The 20,960-nt window shown below is 37.4% G+C and overlaps 2 protein-coding genes across 2 annotated transcripts; one reads left to right on the top strand and one right to left on the bottom strand.

The window, feature by feature from the left end:
• Window positions 1-481: 481 nt before the first annotated feature.
• On the bottom strand, window positions 482-2,736 carry LOC140242886 (L-rhamnose-binding lectin CSL3-like). Its single transcript, XM_072322633.1, has 2 exons — window positions 2,652-2,736; window positions 482-1,353 (listed from the first exon to the last, which is right to left on the bottom strand). Exons 1-2 carry the CDS (start codon window positions 2,734-2,736, stop codon window positions 482-484), a joined length of 957 nt encoding a protein of 318 aa, XP_072178734.1.
• A 185-nt stretch (window positions 2,737-2,921) lies between these two features.
• On the top strand, window positions 2,922-13,160 carry LOC140242885 (extracellular serine proteinase-like). The gene is made up of 9 exons (XM_072322632.1): window positions 2,922-2,965; window positions 7,602-7,818; window positions 8,364-8,504; window positions 8,771-8,906; window positions 9,271-9,377; window positions 9,782-9,935; window positions 10,704-10,921; window positions 11,944-12,142; window positions 12,994-13,160. Exons 1-9 carry the CDS (start codon window positions 2,922-2,924, stop codon window positions 13,158-13,160), a joined length of 1,383 nt encoding a protein of 460 aa, XP_072178733.1.
• The last annotated feature ends 7,800 nt before the right edge of the window (window positions 13,161-20,960 follow it).

Below are 20,960 nucleotides of genomic sequence, written 5' to 3'. Positions count from 1 at the left end.
CACCAATTATGTTGCTGGGATGAAAATGACGTACTGATGAAAACATAATCAATGAATATGAAATGCTTCGAAAAACGTATCTATCAAATAATATCAATGAATTCCAACATTTCTGTAGAAGTGAACAACAATACAATGTTATCTGATAATCTTCTCAACAAAATATATGACAATGAATCACCTTCTTGGACGCTAGGTCCTTTTTTATGTGAGTTGAGGTACGTGGAGAAGAAGTCGAATTACGGGGTAATCCAACATCGTAGACCTACAGGATATTAATATCATAACGCAACATTATTGGAACTCTCAATTATCGGTAAAGAAAAATAAATTCCTAAAATATTCTGAAATGTGACAAAGATAGTTTACGATGAAGAGAACAAATCATCACCAAACACAAGCGTTGGCAGAAAACTTCCAAGTGTTATTATGAACTCACTGCAAAAGATACAATCTCTATAGCTACCATAACAAAAAACGTTTAACTTACACACTGGTAGAGGACCTCCAGGTACTTGTATGTCCCAACGCACGGATCTCCAAACACACCGTTTGAAGCTTTCACCTCGCAGGAATTCTTCCCATCGCAAGAGTTCTTGACCAAAGATGGCGCGGAAGATGCGCTGCATTCCTGCGTCTTGATCTGTGGATGAGGACAAACGTTCGGTCCCTTTTGGCGACCATAGAGGGCATCCCTTATCAAAATAGTCTGGCCAGATGGACACTTCAATTTAAGGGTGGAGTGCTCGCACACGCGCTTTTTCTTTGCGCAGACGTACTCGATTTGCAGATACTTGAAAGTACCCACGCAGGGATCACCGAAGACCTGGTTGGATGCGTCGATGGAGCACTTTGCTTTGGCGTGGCACCTGTCTCGCACGCGCGCGAGGGATGTTGTTGCTGCACAAGTGGTGAGCAAGCCGTCGGATCGAGGGCATACGTCCTTAGTCTGGCGTCCGTACAAAGCATCGCAGATGTAGACCACCTCCCCACTCTTAGGACATTTCAGGCTCAAGGACTCGTGCTCACAACTTCTCTCCATCAAACATGCGGACGGTGACGAGGGTGGCGGTGCAGATTGGCATTCGTAAGTGACGTAGAGATACTTGTAAGTGCCAACGCATGGGTCATCGAAGACGGAGTTGGACGCTCCGACGATACAAGACCGTTTCCCGTCGCACGCGGACGTCACAACAGAAAGAGACTTGTCGCTGTCGCAGTTGGTAGTGGTACTGGGGGATCCCTTGAGGCAAATGTGGCTGCATTGGCGTCCGTAGCTGGCACTGAAGATGCGGATGATAAAATTCACATCGCAGCTAATAGAAAGTGTTTCCCCTTCGCACGCCAATGCAGCTGAAAATGAAAAGATCAGGAAAAGGGAAAACGTAGAATATATAATTTTATATAGTTTACTGTTTGTTTGTTTTTACATGCACCTCAATAAGAAAGATTGTGAACAGAGACAAGAGTCTTGACTCACGCATATTAGTCGTGAGACTTGCACATATCAGCGGTGTGGAAGAGAGACCCATCTCCCTGCACATGAATATACTCTTTTTATATTGCATCAAGCCTATTTTTACCAAAGAAACACTAGCCTATATAGCACCTTCTCGTTTTAACCGAATACCAAGATTAACTGTATGATGAGGCAATGTAAGTAACATTCAATTAAACTTGGGATTACCGGAGAGCGCATATTCGAGAAATCGTTGACTTCATGCTGTTGTTTATTAGGCATTCGTTTACATTTTTTTTCTTACTTTGTATACTGAAACAAACTACAATCCTTGAAAATGCCCAGACCTATTACGTTTATCAATGTGTTCAGGTTAGGTGACTCTTATATCTAATATGCGGTGTAATAGGTGTCCTGTGGAAAGAGAAGATTTGGATATTTTTTTTCTTTCAACTTAAGAAGACACAACTTGTTTTCTCATTATACCAGCTACTCCCCCAAACGGATGGAAAAATTCAGCAACAGTTCTGTATCAGTCCATCAACATTATTTTATTCAATGATATTACATGCTTAATGAAGAAGCCTGCACACTTCTCTTTGCATGATAGGTAATCAAGTTTAAGGTAATTGTTAAAAATGACTTCTATCTGGGATAATGGTTTAAAAGAAAGATATATAGTTTTGTTGAGATGAGGCTTCAGGCTCCCAAGTGTGATGAGCAAATGAGAAACCTCATAAATATGGAACATGAAACAAACAGCATACATTGAGAGGAATTCAAAGTTTAAATTATTTGATTAAAATTGGTTGTGAAATAACCGAGATACTCAGAAACAAATAGATCCTAGTAAAAGGTAGGTCCCACTTTTTATTATACTATACTTCGTTTTACTTTGCTTTTGGATTTCTCAGCCATTTCAAAACTGATTTTCATCAAATAAACTTTGAATTCCTCTTAAAATTGCAGTCGCTTTCATACTTCGTGAGTTGTTTCTAATTATCTCGCAAAAAGTTAAAATCTGAATCCCCATCTCAACCAAAACTATACCGTGGTTATGGGTATAAACTCGGCCTAACGAGTAAACTTGGCCCCTTATTGTAACTGTGTAATAAGGGCGCTAGCGGCCGAGTTAATTACCCCCTAGGCCGAGCTTACCCATATCGTACGGTACCATATCCCACTAACTCACATGTTTCCGTGCCGAACGTAGTCTTCAGCAGGACAGTCGTTACCAACAGACAGACAAGAACAGCAGCTTCCGTCCTACCACCCATGTTTCTATCAACTCAGTGTCACTGTATAGGACAAAAGACGAGAAATCCGACACTCGCGCATGATTGCTCACGGATAATCATGTTGAGGCTCTTATGTATTGTGAATATTATTTAAGCGATAGAACGACAGTTGATGTTATATTTGACTGACATGATAAGCTTGATATGAGAATTTGAGACACGCCATGCAGAGGGTAAAATTAACGCCCTTTGGTACACGACGAGGGCGGTGAGTTGGCTCAGTCGGTAGCGCGTCTGCCTCACGATCACGCGGCCCGGGTTCGAACCCGAGTCTGGACTGAGCAATGTTGTGTGTAAACATATACCGTCCCCTCTAGCAAGAGGCAAAACAATCTGTCCCTCGGATAGGACATAAAATGGAGGTCCCGTGTGTGAGAGAGTCACAGCTCATGCACGTAAAAGATCCCGCTTCATTCATTCATCGCAAAGAGCAGGGTGTCTAACCCGGTGGAGTGGTCACACCCCACATCCAACTGGACCCCATGGGAGACCAGCTTAGTGTAGCTGAATATGGGCTATCCAGCCATCTTCACAGATGGAACAACAACAACAACAACAACAACAACAACAACAACAACAACAACAACAACAACAACAACAACAACAACAACAACAACAACAACAGCAACAACAACAACAACTTAAACTTGCATTCGTGCATTAAAGTTGACAAATAATCATTGTTATGGTTGTTTGCGAAGCCTGCTTTCATAGAATACTCACATGGTATTATGGAATGGGACACATTCTCTGATGGGGGATACATTACACAGAATGTTGAAATAATGTCAGTGTTATTCAAATCATGTATATTGCTTGAAATAAATTCATTAGAAATATTAATCCTTTGAAAAGGGCATGGAGTTACTTCACAATCATGGAAATGCACAGCTTTCAGTTGGAAAGCACAAATTTGAGTTTTTTTTTTATTTCATGTTCCTATGAACTGCACGCAGTGACGTCAGCTATCAATAGTTAACACTTTTTGCATATGATACAGATCTATTACATACAAAAAATCGGGGGGGGGGAGCCCATAAAGATTGCATAAATGCTCTTGAATTAAAGAATTATCAAAATGAAAGGAACAGTTTCGGCACGTTTTTCACAGAGGTTTGTGAGATTTTTCGTATTTTTCTCCATGAAGTCTGGTAGGAGATTAAAATCTCTTTTGATGCAGCTTTAGGCACCCCTCGTTAGCTACCTTCTCAACACCTGGATTACTCTCCCAGTAGATCGTGCACACATACATATACAACGTGTATATATATGTCTATACATATCTATATATATATATATATATATATATATATATATATATATATATATATATATATATATATGTATATACATACTTATACATAAAAACATACATACATTAATCTATTCACATTTATAAGTATATGTATGTTTATGTATAGTGAAATGATATTAAGTTATAATAATTGTGATTGTTGATACTCACCGAATGATGACTGTAAGGAAAAAAGATTTTGCCAAAGGAGAAAAATGACACACTCTGAAATCCCTCTCAGAATTCTTAGGCCTTTTATGCGTTTACGAACAGGATATTTGCTTTGACGTTATGACTTTTTGTCTTTGTTTTAGAAGAATTATAACCCTTTTTATGGCAGCTAAATATTTGGCAAGGTACGTATGGTCACACAAGGATATATCATTAATTGAAAAGAATTGCAGCTCTTTGCAACGATCTGTCGACTAAAACAGCACCTATCTTCTTTGCTATGAAAACGTGATTTTTACAGTCGCATATGTTTGCTTTTGCCATCTGGCGCTTAAACATAATTATGTCTCGCAAGTCTGAACATTGAATAATAAATTCTTTAAACAAAATTCACGCCACCAGAATCTATATTTACAAGTTTAATGGGACCAGAAAAAGATTTATCATTGACACTTTTGACGCAAAAAAAAAAAGAAGATATATGCATTCATCAAGTTGTGGGCATCATGATTGTGAATTGAAAAGTCACGTGTTCTGACACACTTGAATCTGCTGAGTTGTTGAATGAAGACACTCTTAACATAGTAAAACTTTACTTGTGTAAGATTTTTGCCTCTTGACGGAAGAAAACATACCAAACGAATAAACCCGGAAACAGTAACCTTTCAAAACCGGATCTCTTGCTCGTGATTATTGCTGCCATAATGTTACTCATCTTTTCTATATACTGATGAAAGGCTTTCCAAGACATTTGTGGTCGTCATCTGCATGGCCACATATTGTGTACACACACTCCTGTATAAATCACAACTTCCACATGCACGTTCTTAATGCTAGTATTTGCGTGACAGTATATTGCAAACTTACATGATATAAGATTATATTTCTCAGTCGTATGCATGGGAAGTTGTTTTTTGTTTTTACAACTCTCAAAACTTTCAAAGTGATGATTTTACTTGCACTTGCCTGTAACAGGAATGCTACTTCCTATTGAGTATAACTTCCGAATTCTTAGGGCCTAACTACTGTCGATTGCAAAATTTGAGCTTAACAGAACCACAAGGCTAATTAAAACCTTCGAGTAAATAAAAGAATTAGCGTTATAACTATACGATACTTCGGGAAACTTTTTATTTGTGAACGATATATAGCACAATGTTTTCTGATCTCCCTCTAGTCAAGTACCTTTTTATATCCTTTTGTTCCTCCACTTTTCCCTTTTCTTTATGCTTTATGGTATCGTTCCAGTGTTTGTATTTCTCAGTGCATACCGTCCTTCGTGTCCGTCTAGGTAGAAAGCCCCTGTAATAAGAATAAGTTTCATCGTTAATCATTCCCTATTGTTTTGTTTCGTTTTCGTCTCAAATTTCTCTGCGTTATCTCTTTCAACTATAAATGAGATAATCATTTTCTATTTTGGACACAAGCTATATAAAGTTTGCTTTGTAAATAGGTCACACTATGTTATTTATGTAATAATTTTACACCTGTCATACAATACTTGAAAAGGATAAGTTATCCTCGAGACATTCTATCATTGACTTGCCGCATGGTATTAAGAATGAAGACTTTTTGCATTTCATTTATATTTCATTCTTACTAGTTTTTAATAAGTTCTAAGAGCAGAGCAGAAAAGGAACAGAGAGTGAGAGATAGAGAGTGTGATACAACGTGTTTGTATTCTGCTTTGTCATTCCTAAGAGCTATATAATCTGCCGGAATACGTGATGAAACAAGTGTTTCATGCACGTGATATATATAACTGATATACATGTTGATGTTTGTGCTTCAGGCAGTTGAAACAAAATCTTTCTGAATGAAAAGGAGGTTCTCTGTAGACTACAAGGGCATCTTTAGGAAAAAGTGGACGGCAATAGCTTTATGGGTAGCGGGAGATACACCAAGGCAAACATGAAGCGTTATGCATTTTCTTGCGTGTATGCGAATTCGATTGCAGTACAGCGTCACATTGTACCAATCACGTATTTATTCAATCTCTTTGTGTACATTTAGTGGACAAAACTATCTTTTTTCATCCCCATTTGAATATGACACTTATTATAGTCTTCTGCTACTGCATTGTACGTGACGGACATATCCGAGATTAAGTACACAATGCTTTGCCAAATATCGCTATTCAACGTCAATGTTTGTTTGTCGGGTCATTCATGCACAATATACTCATTTTATTAGTTTAGTTATTGCCGTATATAGCAATCGAAGCAATACTTGAGAGGGGACAAAGTATAAAAGCGTTGGGCAACTGCTAATGAGGTGTCATATTAGATCAGAAGTCTTCCAGAAGATCTGACACGCTCAGCCCATCATCATGAATCGTTTGATCTTTGTAGCTTTCGTCGTTATTGCCTCCCTCTCGTGGTAACGTATTGCTATTCCATAATGCTGAAGCACGTATTCAGTTTGGCTATAATGTTAGTCATATTTGAGTTTATGACTTGGAAGCAATATCGCTGAACTTATTTATCATTACCACCTAAAGTAAAAACATTCTTTTTAACATGGATTTTGAGTTGCACTAATAAATCACTTCATCATTAGAATATGGGTTGGTCGCTAAGAAAGAATGAAGTATTCTAAACTGAAAAGCATTTTTTTTCTTCTTCAAGTATTACACGGTAAAATTCATGTTCACTGTCTTTTGAGTACCGGTAACTTAAAAAAAGGACTAGGTTCTACCCCCAAAGCATCCACAGCTATTAGCAGGAAATGTTTTGTTGACAGTTTGACCAGTATCCACATCTATCCACAAATGCGAAGTCTTCAGTCACTCACGATATGTTTTAAAAATTTTACTTCATTTTTTTGGGAAAAAAATCAAGCATCTGTATAGTTGAAACTTCCCTCAGAACAAAAAAGCTGCACACAATCCTCTGAAATGATTTCATGAATAAGACATTATAGTCATGATTTCAATTCAATCGAAAAAGTCGATGGCTAATGAAGTTTAAAGGGGATATCTAGTAACCGATCAATGGGAATCAGTGGGAATGCTGAGGGATGATTGTTCCAATCCTTGTGGGATTCATTCAAGAGTACATTATATATCTACTGTTGTGTGAAAATTATTTGCTTCAGAATGGTCTCATATTCAAGTAATGTGCAGATTAATGCCCCGTCACTGATCAGGCACGCTAACCTGGAAACGTTAAGCTGCACATTAATACTTGAATATGAGACCATTCTGAAGCAAATAATTTTCACACAACAATAGATAATGTACTCTTGAATGAATCCCACAAGGATTGGAACAATCATCCTCCAGCATTCCCACTGATTCCCATTGATCAGTTACTAGCCATCCCCTTTAAAGTTATCTATCATCAGTTCAGTGATTACTATTTTTAAATTTTCCTCGCAGGTTGGAAGTCACGCACGGAAACCACTCCAGCAGTGGGAGTGCCCAGAGTAGCTCTTCTGGCAGTGGTAGCAGCAGCAGTGGCAGCGACAGTGGCAGCGACAGTGGCAGCGACAGTGGCAGCGACAGTGGCAGCGACAGCAGAGAGGTTGTCTATGATTTTGACGACATTGTCTTCTCCAACGACTCTCTTCCGGGATCGTTCCTTATCAGTGCGCCGGTAAGTCTGATATTTTTGTAGCATAGTCCTCGTTAGCAAGTAAAGAATGAAAGATAGAAAGAAAGTAAACAGGCAATGACGATATCATTAGAAATGATTTGGACGCGGCAACTTAGGAACAAGCTGGAACTCACGAAGCGACGCCGACTATTAGAGTCTGGTTCTAAAAGAAAGAAAGAAAGAAAGAAAATATGCAGAGTGACTCACAACCAATGAATGGACCATAAGCATAATAGGTTTGTCATTGGAGATGATAATGATGCACGCTATCCACGACACCGAAGCCATACATTTGTAGATGAGTGTTCAGAAAGTGTATTCTCGTGTGTGCGCGTGTATGCAAATGTTACGTGTTTGTTTGTTTGTTTGTTTGTCGACATGATTTCAAAATCTGTTTACTGCTATCCAGTAAGTAACCATTCGCAGTGCTTTCGTGCGTAGTGTTAAGTTAAACAATGAAGTTGAAGCGTCCCCCTTTTTAGCCAAACCATTATGATGCACTTATTCTTGTTTTTTAAATATTCCAACACTTTGTCCCCCTGCAGAATAACGGAAGATTGAACTCTCTCCTCCGTGACCTCTCAAACGGGGAATTCCCGGAATGTCATACTGCCAAAGTCAAAAGAACTGTCACCGGTGTGCTCTCGCTTGTCGCCCTCAACGCTGACGAAACCTGCGCCAGGAGGGTAACGTACACAAATATTTTAATTGTCATGTTCTGATATAAACTACAATCATTATTGCAAATACTAAGAATTTGACTCTTTAAGTCATGTACATAATGTAGTATACTACTCCAGACTTAGATGTTTACTTGGAGAAAAATTTATTCATAAAATCAAATTAAATCGAATGAAATCAAATGAGATCAGATGAGACGGGAGCAACTCAAATCAAGTGAATTCTCCAGACTGCATCCATATCAATCGTGCCGCAAATACTGACTTCACAGATTGTAGCTGAGGGCGGTCTGAGGGTCGAGCAGAACTCCATCCAGCGGACGAGTCAGCTTCCTTCTCTCCCCACGGACTCCCAGGATCGCGTTGACCAGGTCGATCTCCCTCTCGATGGAGCCACCTTTAACTTGGGTAAGCTTCTGGTCATAGTAACCATAGTAACCAAGTAGCAAGAGTACCAAACCATGGTGATGATAATGGTGTCTTTCCGGTGGTTTCAGCAACAACACTTTGTTAATGGCACTGAAAAGATTCTATTCTAATTATTAAAGTGAAGCAAGCAATAATGTTTTCATGGTTCTTGGCAAGTACAAATTTGGATGACTGATGATTACACGCTGCTAAAAACTTGTTAACGACTTGTTAAATTAGTAACGACTGACGAAATAGATTATTGCTATTGTTATCATACTCATCATCATTATCATTATAACGATTTTCTTTTTTTTTTGTGGTCATTTTTGTCATTCTCATAACTTGCATCATTAATTTACAGCGGGAGGTGCCGGAGTTACCATCTTCGTTCTCGACACAGGTGTGTTTAGTGAACAAAACGAGTTCAGTAACAGAGCCGAGTCTTTCGCTGATTTCGTCGGTAATGATGTAAGTATACACAACAACGACACGAAAAAACCCAACCCTTTCAAAATTGAGGAAAACCTTGTGAAAACTGAAAACGAGTAATTTCAAGACATTTCAAGTCAACTTGGAGCAGAACATCACAACAATGTTATGCCTTCTTCGAATATGTTGATGAAAAGGGAATGAAAATGTAATGAAAATAACTCATTTCAGTTGCACGTGGGTTAGATGTCACCAATATTTTTTTTTTTAAAGGTACTGCTTTTCCGAAAAGCAAGATGGATGCTCCTCGGAAAATCAGCCGTCCGTAGAAGATCAGCCTTTAAAAACATGAGAAAACTCCAGGTGTAACACTCTGATATTTGTAATGATATTTGAAATGATGTATTATTCATAAATTCATCTCGCCGCCGTATTCAATTCAGCCCACGGCAGACCCACATGATCCTAATGGTCACGGAACCAGGGTTGCGAGTGTCGCCATCGGCCAGAACATCGGGATCGCGCGGGAGGCAACATTGAGGAGCATTCGCGTGGCCAACGAACAAGGCATCGCAACGGCAGATGATGTCGTAGCCGGTAAGTAAAAACTCTTCAAGATAAAATAATGTAAAATGACCTCTTCACACTTTCATCACGAGCACTGTGGCGATATGATGTAGGCGTCAAACTGTCCCAAAATTGAGCAAAGATGAACACAAGATGAAAAAAGTGCTCAAATTCAGCTCTGATAGTAAAACATCGGGTCATTCGTGATGGCATCTTCTCTGAGTAAGCCATCGTATGACCGCCGAGGCGCGCCAGGCAGTTATCATACCGGAGGAGGCTCGCTCCAGCAGCAACTCCGTGAGAGAGAGGTAGCAAAATCTTCGTGTAGTCATCGTATTTCCTTCGTGTGTCCTTCGGGTAAACTTCGCTTTTAGCAGTCGTGTGTGGTTCTGGTGTCATCGTGTAACATTATGTAGGCATTGTTGTTTCTTTCGCTGTTGATTGGCTTTTGACCATCAAAGTTCGGGACCGCGCGAAATTAAAAATTCCATATACGTCTGACCACCTTGTGTCAAATTTGGGACAGTGCACTGTGACGTCACAATGGGCTCTCAATCAGTCAGTGATGAGATTTTGGCGTTGTGTTCTGGCCAATGCATACATCCATGGACAAAGTCTTTTACTCATGGCGGCCCTCTTCACCCAGAGAACAACAACAACAACAACAGCGACGACAACAACAAAAACAACAACAACAACAACAACACAGGAGCATACCTGACAATGCTCTAGTGATAGTTATGGCAGTACTCTGTTGATATAGCAATGTTTTTCCAATCTGCTCTAAACATTATACAGGCATCGATGCTGTCTTTGAATGGGCGGCGAATAATCCGAACGAGAAGTGCATCGTCTCATACTCGTTGATATCGTTGACCATGTCGCTTACCATAGACGAGGCCTTCGAAAACCTGGACACTGAAACCCGCTGTTTGCTTGTCGTTGCCGCTGGTAACACAGGTGCTCAGCCCAACACGGCCGATGCCTGCATGTACTCTCCGGCGAAGAATGATTTCGTAAGTATAGGCCTATAGCTGATTGTAGTTGAGAAGCAAGAGATTTGATCGCTATAATGGTTCGCTGTTGTAGCAAGGGCCACTGATGCAAACCTTGTGGTGATAATAATGACTTAATGATTAACCCTTTCTGCGTCAGGGACTTTGGACAGTGTGTGCAATGTACTAAGGGTTTTAAGTGCAATCCGGTATTCAAAGCCCACAAAAGGTTAAAGGGACACTCCGCACAATTTATATGATTTTACATTATGTATTTAGTTTACATAATAGATTGATATAGTGCCACGTAGAGATTGTGGAATTTATTGTGGACCTTAAGTGTAGAATGTATGCATGCTTTCTGCTTTTGTTCTGCCCAATCACACATTCTAATGTGAAGCTGCTATTTCATCAGCCTTGATCACTGTGATTTGTTATGTTTTAAAAATATTCTTACTTCTTATCCCAATCACTATCTACGTTCAGACGATGATCCTTAACCTCGAGGATGAGCTCATTTCGATAAGTTCTATGGGGCGCCATGTGTCGCACGGTCGGTTTCATTACGAAATCCGTAATTTCGTCGACAAGATGGCCATTTCGTCACGAAATCTACCGTGCGACACTTGGCGCCCCATAGAATTATCGAAGCCAGCAGCATATCCTCGAAGTTAGGTACGACCGTCTGCAGGTCAAGACACTTGGGTTAGAAGATATAACTGTTGGAAATTACAGTACCTCATTGCAGCACAAAGTGCAATGTATGGAGCAAGAAAGATACTGAAACTTATTCAATTTATTGTATCATAAGCATCATATTCTCAGTTACAAAAATTATATTTTTTTTTATCAGACATGTTGCTTACCCTGCATAGTCAAACTCCCAGAATAATTATACCTGTCATTTTATATAATGTAAAATATTTCATAGTTATGATCTCAAAAATACTCTTAAGAATGATGCAATGCGTGTCAACAGACAGAACTCTATTACGATGTCACACTTGAGTTCGTTTACCGACCGTGTTTTTCTCTCACACCAGGTCATTACCGTAGGCTCCTCCCGTCTCTCCCGGGTGAACTCGGCCAGTCCGTTCTTTGACGAGCGGGCGGGATTCTCGAACTACGGACCGTGCGTGGACATCTTTGCTCCGGGCCGCCGAGTCGACCTCGCCGATATAATCAGTGAGGACTCCTTCGCCATCGCATCGGGAACGTCCTTCTCCACTCCCGCTGTCGCTGGTGAGACATATTTTTTTTCTTCACTGTGCTTATTAATTTCGTTTAAAATTCCCTCTCTAAATTTGCAGAACAATTTTAAATATTCAGATCAATGACGATGCCACTTGATATACTTTGATCAATGCCTCCTTTCTTCCTTATGCAGAAATAAAATTCCCTTGTGCATGACAATATGGTCATTCAAGAATTGTTGAGATATAATTGATCAATGTTGAAATCATAAGCATTTCACTTACCCCCACCCCACCCACCCCATCCCCCCCAAAAAAAACCACCCAAACAGATTATATGGAGCGTTATGGGAGTGAATGATCTGACAGAATTATTTCCACTATTCGTTGAACGCAATCTTGAAGACACGCAAATGTTTATAGTTTCCATTCAAATAAAAATTGTCTGTTTGCTGATTTATTGCATCTGCATTAGAGAAAGTAACTTCTTTTTTCGTGGTACATTTCCCCCTCATCGTCACTCTAATATTTGAAATCACTACACACCTCATGGTAGCAATACTATTATTAACTATTGATAACCAGGTCCAATACCCATCAATCTCTCCTCATATCCAATCCAGTCGTACAAACTACTATTGTCATGAATAGCGTTTTTATCAAGTGAATACCAATGATGACCAAGAGGACTTAATGTGTAACGGATGTGTGTGTGTGTGTTTGTGTGTGTCAAAGAGAGACAGAGAAATATAAAGAAAGGGAGAAAACAGCAGGCTATGGGTGGGGCAGGATTTGATTGATTTGATTTGATTTGAATCATCTATTGATACTCAACTGTATTGTGACGTCACTGACAAACTGAATGCATGCTACCTTTGATATCAACCTGCTATACACCAGGTGCAATGGCCATTCTCCTGTCAAAGGACGAGATAGCTTTTGACACGCCAATAAGCGACATCCTCGACTTAATCAGCGTCGAAGGCAAGCTGATGTTTGCAAACACGCCCGCTACGCCGCCATCTAACAACCGACTCCTGATTTTAGCTGACCCTATTTTCTTCTAGAGAGAATGACGATACATCTATGTTATACATTTAACGATTCTGAACAGACAAAAGGAAGAGTTAAAAAGAAGAAAACTTAAACAAGCTCGTCCAAAATTCTTTCCTTCCTGATCTCGTAAGAAAACTTTGTTTCATTTTGCATCTTATTGGTCCATCTGATCAAATCACGCGGAACTTTGCCTCAGACAACGTCGCCATTAAAATTTTTATGAAGAACTTAATCGCAAAACGAGCTAACTTCAGTGCTCGTCAAATTGAGATACTTGTGATTTAGGCTGCGAAAAACAGGACAAACTAAAAAATTCTTTGGCTATCTGGAATCATAGTTCGAATTTTTTTCTCTCTTTATGTTACTAGTGAGAAACAGTTTTATGATAAGGATGAAGCTTTCATTTTGCTTTGGTGATGAACTTAGTCTGAAAATGATTAAAATGGCGCATAGCCCATTTATAGCAGTGAAACTCTTATATGCTGTTGGCATCTGCTAATGTCACCAACAGGTCACTGCACGCATGTATATATATGATTATATAGGAAAAATACAAGATGAAACGGGTTCAGTATCATGGTTTATTACAAGTTTAGATTGATATGAAAAGCATTACTATTAAGAATGTATGAATTTTCGACTTCGAGTCTATTTACTATTATTGTTGGCATAAAGATAGGGAAAAGGGGTGAATTGAAATAACAACGTTCAAATCCGTATATATGATATTGTCAGCTAACTGTAATGATTTGCAACATTTATCAAAGACATCGCAGTTAACATTTTGTTCATTATTTAAGTAGCAATGCTGGTAATAGTGGTGAGTAAAGATTGCTCTTTCACCTTTTCTTTTCCTTTTCCATGTTTCTTTTTTTTTTACAGCTTGCCTTTAAGATTATTTAGAACATCTTCTGAACTTCACCTCTGCAGTATGCAAGTGCAATAACTTTAACATACATAACAGGTTACTGGTTACAACAAACATTCTAATGTTGTGTGACTTGTCTTTTCCTTATTATCTTCATCACCATGAACAATGATTTAATGCAGAGATTATCAATAATAGAATAATGTCCGTTAAGCTTACACTGCAGGTTATGATCTTATATCTTTAGGACATCGGTGATCGATTTTTGTGTTTAGTATGATGACTTTTGTCTTTTGAATCATTGCGCGCTGTTTCAGAGTAATCTTATGAATTCAAAATGCATTGCTCATACGATTATATCACATGTTCATTACTTGAAACATACACGTGCCTGTAATGCTTTTGGCACTGTTTAGAGTCCTGCACTGTAAAAACATCGGTGTTAGATTTAACACCACGGGTGTTAAATCTAACACCGATCAAACTTCAATAAAGGACCACACCCACAGGTGTTAAAAATGAACTGTGATGGTGTTGAAAAGTGTTCACCTGACACTTCGTGGTGTTAATTTGACACTGTACCTGGCGTTATTTTGACACTGTACTTGTGTTAATTCAAACATGACACCACACTGTTGATTTGATATTTGTTGGTGTTAATATCAATGGTTTAACACCCGTCCAGCTTCAATAAGAGACCACACCAGCTGGTGTTATTTTGGTGTATATTTATTTTCACATTTTAAAAAAAATCTAGTATCTTAATGTAAAATTCTTGATCGTCTTGTTTAAATTAAATATCAACAAGAAGTGCAGTTACTAAGAAACTCTTCAAAAAACAGATTAAAATTTGGAAATGACACCCGGAGGTGTTAATTTAACACCATAAATGAGCACCGAAAATTTAACACCAGCTCGGTGTTCACTATTTAACACCGGACTTTTTGCAGTGTGGTAGTTCTTGGAAGGTTTGTCATGAGACTTGATTCTCAGTCTTCCATCAGGTATCTCTTTCCCTTTCTTCAAAATAGGAAAACTGTGGACGAGACAATAAACTTTATCTCAATGATAACAGATTGAGCAAAATCTCTGTGTGAACCGCATGATTTGTGATTCGGCTTTCATAGTCCAGCGTCAAATAGGTGCAAGAGAAAGTAAAAAATAGAATTCTTGGAAAATCTGTTGTATCTTGTTTGTGGTACAAGTGAAGAAAAAAGAAGAAGAGAAAAAGTCTATAATGAGAGAGAGAGAGAGAGAGAGAGAGAGAGAATACCCACACATCCTCACGCACACACCAAGCCATATACACACATATGATATAAATACGTACATACGTGCACATCTACAACATTTGTATTTATGATTAATCATTAAAAAGTGCCTATCGTAATGTTAAATTGAGGTATGATTGAGAAAGTAGGTATTTACTCAAACATGTCAAAGGATGCGGTATCCTGACGGATACTAACTAGAATGAGCACCTCAAAACAGCAAGGATGTGATAAAATGAATTCATTAAAAAAAGTTTGCATACCACTTTGAAAGTTTAATTACAAACCTGCCATATCCTTATGATATGGAGAACGCGAAATATAAGACAACATCCCATCATTTACTTAACGTTTTTTTTTTTTTTTTTTTTGTGTGTGTGTGTGTGTAGTGTTGTGTGTTTTGGTTGTTGTAAATAACGTCATCTGTACTTATGTCTTTGAACACTTGAATGAAATTATATATATATATATATATTATATATATATATATATATATATATATATATATATATATATATATATATATATATATATATATACATATATATATATATATAAATATATATATATATATATATACATATATATATATATATATATATATATCATGATACTTGTAGTCCACGTGTTGGTACCAGTATAGAAAAGATGACGAAGTAGAGTGGTAATGCGTTTTGACAGTACAACAGTGCTATTTATTCCGAATAAATAGCACTGTTGGACTGTCAAAATGCATTACCACTCTACTTCGTCATCTCTTATATATATATGTCAATGTGCGTTATTTCACATCAAGAGTATTTCATAAGATTGTATTCATTGCGCCAAACCAACAGAATAAGGCAATAAGTGAAGAGCTTGCTTCCAAAAGGCGTGAATCCATCATTTTTCAATGGATTAAGCGCCTCTTGGAAGCATAAGCTCTTCAAGTATAGAACATGATATTTCATTAATCGTAAAACATTGTTGTGAAGTAAAGCAGTGTGCCTGACAACTAATAAATAAACATAATAAAGTAATAACCCGTAACAAATAACTAATTACCTGTAACATTATTTCATGAAACAAACCAGAAAGAAACATAAGGATTACCAAAGTGACATGTTTTTATCTACCGGGGAAGGATATCTAATTATTATTATGCTTTTTAGAATCAAATGTATTTGATTAAAAAAAAAACGAAAAAATGGAAGGAATGAACTTAATAGTTTAATTCAAGTATTGGTCAATGTTCCTTTAAAACTTACAACGTAATGTAAAAGTAGAGATGTAATGTTCCCGACCAAAGCATTTAATTGGCTTCAAAACAAGGTGTCTTTGGCTAGTGAAGTATTATTATGACATCACGGCTGAAGAAACTATACGAGAGAGTCTAAAGTGTATGAACATGTGAACCGTATGTCCCATAAAATTACAACTGGACCCTCCGCAACGATAACTTTAAAACAGTGAATCAATCCAAATGAAATTTCAGGGTATGAAACTAACTTATTACCCACATCTTAAAGAAAACCCCATCCGATTTGCTTCAATGGTAAAAAAGGAATGGGGATCATTGTAGAGCACGTCAAGAATCCCTTCCCTCCAAGTTCTGTCCATTGTGTTTACACATTACAAGCATGGTTTACCATATGCAGATACGACCAAAACCCAGCTTTGGTGCTCCAAAACATTTCTAAAATGTCAGTTATGGATAGAAACAACCAATGTAAAAATCTGAATCAGTACAATTAATGTTAAGTATTGTTAAATATACAATTAATGTGAACAAAAATTATAATAAGAATGTTTCTAGACTAAACCGTCTGCAGTCATGTTTTATTGAGAAAAATAATGATATCTTCTTATATTTTAGGCTTTATTGCAAATTAAATTTTACATGGTAGGATGTTTCGTGATACAACTGACCTGCACATATGCATAAAAATAAATGTGATATCTCGAACCTTTTTTAAAACCACTGCTCCCAATGGGTAACAGTACCTTTGATATGGAGTTTCAAGATCTATGTAAGTATTCTGTTGATTTGTTGATTTGTATTGATTTTGAAATGCAGAAATAAAAACTGAACTGAACTGAACTGAAGATCATCCAAGTGCTAAACTTAGAAAAAAAAAAGGCCCATGACATGTTTTATAACAATCCACATCTATCTGTGACCACCTATCGAAATTGAATGAGGTTTCCTGCAAAATATACGTAAGATGTTACATTTTTAGACCCTGAAATAGCATCAGACAGTTTAATCATATTGAAAGTTATCAATGCGGAAATCTGATTGTATTTTTTTTTTTTTTTTTTTTTTTTTTGGAGAGGGACATACTGTATGGGAAGTCGCCGCTTTGTTTACTTAATGTAGATTTCTGGTCATCTTGGCACATTATACTGTAAGTCTAAGCAGGAGATTATGGATCTCAATCTGGTCTGGTCTCCAGGCTTGGTCATTAGATTGGCAGCAATGTCCCTCTTGACCATGTTGACCCACAAGTATAAATGATGATGGAGATGATGATCATGATGATGATGACAATAATCATAATTTAATTAATTATCAAAGATAAATGGTTCATATTTATTTCAGTTGGGTCAATTTATGTTCAAATATAGTAATAATATTTTACCACAAATATTTGATGAAATCTTTCGTCGCAATGATGCGGTACACAGTTATCCTACTCGACGTTCCAGTGAATATCATTTACCATTACTACGTACAATTCTCGCCCAAAATACATTCGTTTTCACTGGCCCGAGGTTCTGGAACAGCCTTGATAATACTCTAAAAGATGCTCTGACTTTTCCTTCCTCTAAATCAAAATTGAAAAAAAAAAATCTTTTGTCACCTCACGAAAACAAACAAATAGATAATTAATGCTAAGTATTTTTATTACGAGTTTGTGTTTTAAGACAAATTTGTATAGAATTTTAAGTTCTTCATCATGCCTTGGTGACCTCTCCAGATAACTGAATGTAGACATTGTCTTTTGTTTCTCTCCCTTTCCTTGTCATGCCTATCTTTAGTTCTAGTTTCTGTCTGTTCCGTCTCTGCTTCTGTTCTTGTCCTTGTCATAGTCATTTTTTTTTTTATTTCGCCTGACATTGGGATATCAAAATTTTATACATGGAGTCCTTGACGGATGTTGAGATGCCCTCACCTTCTAGAGTAATTCACAAATTTTACAAGCTATACTTTTCTTGTGAATTCCTCTTTTCCATGCAGAGTTATAAATTAAGATTGTATTGCTTGCTTATTTATCCAAACCAGAGTTGATACCATTATAAAAATTTTATTCATGTTTTGTTGAAACGTATATTTGATTCAAAGTTCCTTTAGATATTATGTACTCATGTAAGCGTTATGTATGTTACTGTTTTATTCTATATGGAAATAAAATCATTTGAATTGAATTGAAATTGAATTGAATGATGATGATGATGATGATGATGATGATAATAATAATAATGATAATAATAATAACATGAAATATTTATATAGCGCTTGATGTAAACATGTTTTGAAGCGTTTTACAATTATCAAAAACAACATAATAATTTATATTGGCAAATTACCCTGCATCGACGTAAATCATCTCGACGGAAGAATTTCATGAATTTGGAAAACAAGCATATAAATCAACAACTATATACAAATAATCAACCATACATTATCATCAGTTCTGTTGTAGAAATAAATGAGTGGGATCGGGGGGGGGGGGGGCGGAGGAGGGGGTAGCTTCCAAAAGTATCACGTCTCTTTGGACTACCAGTGCACACACTGAAAAGACCATTAGAATACTATTACAGTTAATGAAAATAAAAACAATGATAAGACGAGAAGTTTCCTAAAATTTTGACGCATTTCAACATACTCCTTGTACGACAAACTTTGTCAAACAAAGGCAATCATGCACTGACATTTTTAGTACTTATTTCACCTATTTTAGGGTTGATTTGAATCTGCTATCGACATTCATATCTGTCGACATTACTATGTTAAGTACCAGGCGAAAGGGTATAACTGCAGAAATTACTGGTATAGTATTATGTAAACTTTATATCCACATCTAAATTGGCTGTTGTCCCGGACAACAGGAAAGCTACGTAACACCGAACAATGCAAGAAAACTGAGTCATAGGTGACAAAGTACACTCCATAGTACATCATCGATAAATCAATACATTCGACATCATAAATAACCCCATTCGAAGCAACATTGGCTCATGTACCCCGCGCTATGAATTATCGGCACATAATGTATCCTACAATGCTATTACATCCCAGTTAATGGATAATGTATTACCCATGGGAACTCACAGGTGGGCAATGTTTGGACCTGAATTGAGTGAGACTCCAATGAAATTGCAATATGGGCAATTTGCACAAACGTGAAGCTTGACTCCTTCATATCGCTAATGCAGATAGAATTTTACACTTTTTTTTTTTTTTTTGCTCAATGCAATTTTCTCTCACACGTATCCATTAACGCTATATATCACTGATTGCTCAGTGAGATAAAATTGCATTTGATAAGAGGGAAATGTTAAACCAACAGTAAGCCTTCAACAAAAAAATCCATCGATTCACTTATTTTTTTTTTTCAACGAAAAATAGTGATACTGATCTCAACAATAATGGAAATAAAATGCTAGGGTTCTTAAAACCAGAAATTTTCGTGAATTTCGCGAGGAGCCGAAGTCACGAATTTAAAATACACGCATTGAATGTCAATTCCAATTCACAAACATATTACGCAGCAACTCACAAATCACAAACAGTGACACGATCAAGAAGTAAAACACGTTCAGCCGCAACGCGTTAAAAAACAAACAAACAAACAAACAAACCTACCCATTAACGATACTTTGAACATGTTGAATGAAGAATGTCTGATAAAATAGTGTGTCCATTGCAATCTAATTCCCTTTCAAAAAACAATCCGCTGCAAATTCATTGATGTATATTAGATAGTGTCTTTTTGCGTGTTTTTCAATCATCATCCCTCCAAAATCATCTGACCTTCGTTAGGTCATAGGAGTTAAAAATTGTTGTTTAGGTCGAACCCTGGAATTTGTCATCAAAAGTCCAGTGTGCGTGCCACTAAGAGGTGAGAAAGTACATTGAAAATTTATGTTGCTCTCGCATTTTTGTTTGTTTGTTTGTTTTATTGCGGTTATTTACTTCTTCAGTGTCCATATCTAATGATATCATATTATGATGACATAATGCACGAAATACGAGAAAGACATTAAAATATTAGTCCTACCGTCTTCCCCTACTACACAATACATTTTTCGTACCCATCATGTAGATTCTGGAACAACAATCGGAAATGAAGATGAATATTATAATTACAGGTCTTTAATATAACAATGTTTGAAGAACGTCAGCGTAGCCGCACCGGCACGTCGTCATGTAGCATCAGTTGTGAAATGCGTCACCCGACATGCAAATATTTCGTGACAAGAACACAGCCTCGAATATATCCAGCAGCTCTGACAGAGCTATGTTGATTTTCTGCTTTGTTTGCATGCCCCTGTAATCCTAGCTCTTCACTAACATGATGAAAGCCTGTTGCTAGGAATGTTTGTTGTATATCTCCATCCTTCCTTTTCCTGTTGAAAAACAGAAGAAAAGTTACTTTTTGCAACTCTATCACTTCCTTAACCATTTG

This window comes from Diadema setosum, chromosome 19, assembly GCF_964275005.1.
Source record: "Diadema setosum chromosome 19, eeDiaSeto1, whole genome shotgun sequence".
In the NCBI taxonomy this organism is placed as follows: Eukaryota; Metazoa; Echinodermata; class Echinoidea; order Diadematoida; family Diadematidae; genus Diadema; species Diadema setosum.
This window is presented reverse-complemented; position numbering and strand designations above follow the sequence as displayed.